The sequence below is a fragment of the Papaver somniferum genome, chromosome 6 (genome assembly GCF_003573695.1).
Source record: "Papaver somniferum cultivar HN1 chromosome 6, ASM357369v1, whole genome shotgun sequence".
NCBI lineage: Eukaryota > Viridiplantae > Streptophyta > Magnoliopsida > Ranunculales > Papaveraceae > Papaver > Papaver somniferum.
Window position 1 is genome coordinate 98109102 of NC_039363.1, and position 4513 is coordinate 98113614.

The 4513-nt window shown below is 37.8% G+C and overlaps 1 protein-coding gene across 1 annotated transcript; it reads right to left on the reverse strand.

Annotated features, from left to right (window-relative positions):
- Positions 1-236: 236 nt before the first annotated feature.
- On the reverse strand, positions 237-3064 carry LOC113285946 (wall-associated receptor kinase 2-like). Its single transcript, XM_026534681.1, has 3 exons — positions 2063-3064; positions 1782-1952; positions 237-1666 (listed from the first exon to the last, which is right to left on the reverse strand). Exons 1-3 carry the CDS (start codon positions 3015-3017, stop codon positions 480-482), a joined length of 2313 nt encoding a protein of 770 aa, XP_026390466.1. The 5' UTR covers positions 3018-3064; the 3' UTR covers positions 237-479.
- Between the last annotated feature and the right edge of the window lie 1449 nt (positions 3065-4513).

Below are 4513 nucleotides of genomic sequence, written 5' to 3' on the forward strand. Positions count from 1 at the left end.
GATGACTTCGCCATTTGCTGCACCTTCAACTTGCACCAGTACGAATCTCTCCTGTACAAAATAATGACTTCTTAGACGAAAATGGCAAAATCTTGAAGCTCTGATATAGCTACTTTTCATTTGATTTTGGTTTTGACTTTTGAAAAAAAAAAAAAAACGGTTTGCAAACTGATAGTCATAAGCTGGACGATATGGTGAAACCTTCACCCAAAAAAGAAAAAAAAAACAAAGAAATGCGTAACTCTTAATCACGGAATTTTCACCTCATTTTCCTTCAATTCCACTCACAAATAAATCAATAAATAGCCAATGTAGGCAACACTTGACATATATAGCAAAATCTTCAGATACAGAAAAAAAAAAGAAAAAAGAGCAAAAACAGAGTTTACTAACCAAACCTAGATGATCATAATACTTGTATACAATTACTTAATGATGTCCATTACAATAAAAGTAAACACTCATCGCCAGATGTACGCCTATACGAAAGAATCTTTGTCTGTACTGTATTGATCAGAATTACTGGAGGTGTAAGAGCTTACTGGTATAGAATAGAGGTCCGCTGGCTCATCAACAAGTAGACTCGACTTTTGTTCATGGCTCTGTTGATTATGAGTCTGAAACTTACTCAAACTTTCTAGCTCCCCAGAAATTTGTTTCATCGTAGGTCTTTCTGCACCCTTCTTGTTAAGGCATCTCTTGGCAAGCTCCGCAACTGCTATGACCTGTTCACGTTTTTCTTCATTTGCTACTCGAGGTTCAATAAGTTTGAAGACATCATTTTTCTCCATCGCGTGACGGAAAAATGAAGCAAGACTTCTCTGTTCTTGAGATCGACTTGGAGACAAAGGTTTTTCTCCTGTTAAGAGTTCCACAAGAACCACACCAAAACTATAAACATCACTTTTATCGGTCAATTGGCTAGTTTGATAGTATTCGGGATCTAGGTAACCAATTGTTCCTTGAACTAGTGTATCTATTTGGGTTTCGCCTAATGTATTTAACCTTGACGCTCCAAAATCCGATACTTTGGCGGTGTAGTTTTCATCCAGAAGTATGTTAGCCGACTTAATATCCCTATGAATGATGGGTATTGAAGCCGCAGCATGCAAATATGCAAGTGCTCCTGCACTTTCGGTTGCAATCCTCAATCGAGTACTCCAAGAAAGTGAAGATGATGATTTTCCCTCCACCTTTTTATGGATGTGTTGGAAAAGTGTGCCGTTAGAAATGTACTCGTACACAAGCAAAGGAACCGGAGTCTCTAAGCAGCACCCCAAGACCTTCACCACATTTCGATGGTTAACCTGAGCCAAAATAACAAGCTCATTGATGAATTGTTCAATTTGGGTCTCATCAATTACCTTCGACTTTTTAATGGCAACTATGCGCTTATCTGATAGAGTTCCCAAATAAACTGTTCCAAAACCTCCTCGGCCAATGATCTGTTTATCGCTGTAATTTTTAGTTGCCACTTCTAACTCTTTGGCAGTAAAGATTTTTGTTGCCTCTGCACCACCTTCATAAGATGAAATTTGTTGTTTTAACAACAAGCCTCCATTTTGTTGAAAGAATTTCTCTTTGAGTTTCTTCAACTGTCTTTTCCTTATGCCCAAGTATAACAAAGAACTAGCAATAATCATAAATAAGAACCCTAAGCCAGTTCCTGCATCAAAAAACATCATTCATATCAGACCCATTCACCAATATACACAGTCTAATCATCATTAGGTAAAAATAAACAAATACTGATATGCTAATTAACAAGTCATATGTCATACCGATAGTGACTTTTACTACTGGAAACTCTTTATTTTTTCGAGTGCACTTGGTTCCATCTTTCCTCCCATCACCATAACTGCCCTCAGGACAAGAACACTTGTAGCTTCCGATGGTATTTGTGCAAATTCCTTCACAAGGATTGTTGTTTGGATCCTCACACTCATTCATATCTATTGGTTCCCTCTCAAAGACACAAACAACACCTGTTAGCGAAATGAAATATTGACTCATAAAGAGCAAAAGCGAAAGAAGCAGAGATGATCATTTTATAAATCCATACCTTGACATCCTGGGCTGAGATAGGGGTTCCCTTCAAAACCTTCATTACAAGTACAAAAATATCCGGGAACCTTGTCGGAATTGCTACATTTACTATTCCTTTGGCATGCAAAACTAGAAGCATCTTTTTGCGCTTCTTCACATGTTTTATTCCCTATCGCCCAATCAAGAACAATTGGTATATCTTTCGCTTTACTATGAAAACTTGTACCATTCAAATCTGAAGCACTGAATGTATACTTCTCAGACTCCCCTATAAATGAATAGCTACAAGGAGAAAAGGACAAAGTATCGGCAGATGTATTCAGCGAATTAGCTAAAACAAGAAACTTCCTTACGCCTTTGGGTAATGGTGTTTGACAACATCCACTCCCAGAACAAGACCCATCTATAATATTTGTTGCACGTTGACAAAAACTAATACAAGATGAATTCATGTTAAAATCAGGCTCATAAAAATATACTAGTGTGTCACAGCCAAGACCAAAAAATCTGTTCCGAGTATAGGAAACTGTAAACGGAGCTCCGTTGAAGGCCATCCAACCTACACCTTCATCCAAGGTAAGTTCACCAGTTTTATATTGATAACAGCTTGTAGCTGGCCAGTTTTTGATACGAACTTCGGTTTCTGATATACTCAAAACTTCTACCATGCGATATCTTGCAGCTGGACCAGCGGTTGTGTTTCTACCGACTCGTAAGAAGGGTTTGGGAGGGTTGTATGTGGTATCACAGGTGATGTTATAATGGAATAATTCAGGTCCGGTAAGTGAACACCCATTCTCATTTGGACCTATACCAAACGGGTATGGAATTGTAAGGTTGCCACATTTTGCATCGCAACCAGGCTTAGACAGTGGTAACGGAGTTGATGCTGATGATGTTAGCCAAGAGAGTTGCAAAAACAATAGGAATTTCAGCAACATGATGATCATTGAGAGTTTTCTCTGTTTCATGTTTGTGATGAAAGAAGTTGAGTAATATGAAATGAATGTTTGTTGTAGTTAAATGCTAGCTCTGATGACTATTTGACTTTCAACTTCTCTTTAAATAAAGCGTTGACAAGGAGGAAGGCATCTAATCAAAGACAAAACAGTTTTGCCTTGCATGTATATGACTGAATCCATGAAGCGATGAATGTACAAAGACCACTCAGAAAGCACTGCCGACATGTTAGACTCGGTTTTAATCTCGTCGACCACATACTATGTTATCTTCACGTGTTGCATTTGACAAAATCGTTATCATCACTTAAATTCAACCTAAAAATCAATAATTGTACCTTGCAGATTTTTATTTGACAAGATCAACTGGACAGAGTATAACTGTGGCTGTAACTTTTGTATTCATGTTTATCATTGCTCAGATTTTTTTAACAATGCTGTGTCATTTTAAAGCTGGGATTTTCTTCTTTTCTGGTGGTTGGGTATTTGTAATGACAGTGTTTGTATATTTTTTCTTACCGGAAACTAAGAACATTCCGATCGAACAAATGGATAGGATTTGGATGAAACACTGGTTTTGGAAGAGAATTGTTGGGGGAGAAATTGAAATGTAAAATTAATAAATTATCTGGGATATGAAATGATTTTATTTATTTATTTTGATCAGTAGAGAATTTGGTACCGGCGAGTTTCGAATTTGGGTCACTGATGTCATCACCCAGGAACTTAAAACGATTCATGTTTAAGTGCCTACCAGATGAGTTGGCCTTGCGTTTTCTGGTGGCGTACACGATGTGCTAAAGTTGCGCATGCGTCAAATGCAGCTGCAAGTTCTAACAAGCTTAACTGTCATCCAGAAGGCAGGAGAGCTCTTATGACCTCTGCAATGAAAATCTCCATTCCAATCTCTTTCAGAAATACAAATTACCTTTCAGTTTTAGGAACTTTTAAAACAGTTAGAGAATCACCAACAAAGAAGGAGATTTAATGATCAAAGGTGTACCTTGCAGCATCAATCAACTAAGTAACAAGCAACTTGCAAATCTTGATCAAAGAAACAAAACAATCAACTGGCAAGTCTGTCATTCAACAAAGACGGAACTCCTTTTGAAACCTGGCTTGATTGGGGTATACCCAGATTAATTGGGGTATACCCAATTTTAAAGGGACTCTTTTTAAGGGTTTTAGGGGGAGTCCTAATGGGTAAGTTACAAAACTACTCTTACCCTTTAAAAACCTATTACCCTAAATTAGTTTTAATCTTTTCATTTCATCTTCTTCTTCTCTTCTCCTCCACAACCATACCAGCTCCATCACCCCCACCACAATCAAAACTCGTCGATTAATTCATTGAAATCATCGATTCGAAAACTCCGATTAATCTTCATCAATGGATCCACCACGGCGGAAGGGAACTCGTATGAAAGACGCTAATCGAAAACCCAATGAGTATAACCCTGGAATTGCAAGTTTGGTTCAAAAGAAAGTGAAGAAAAAACAGTCGAAGA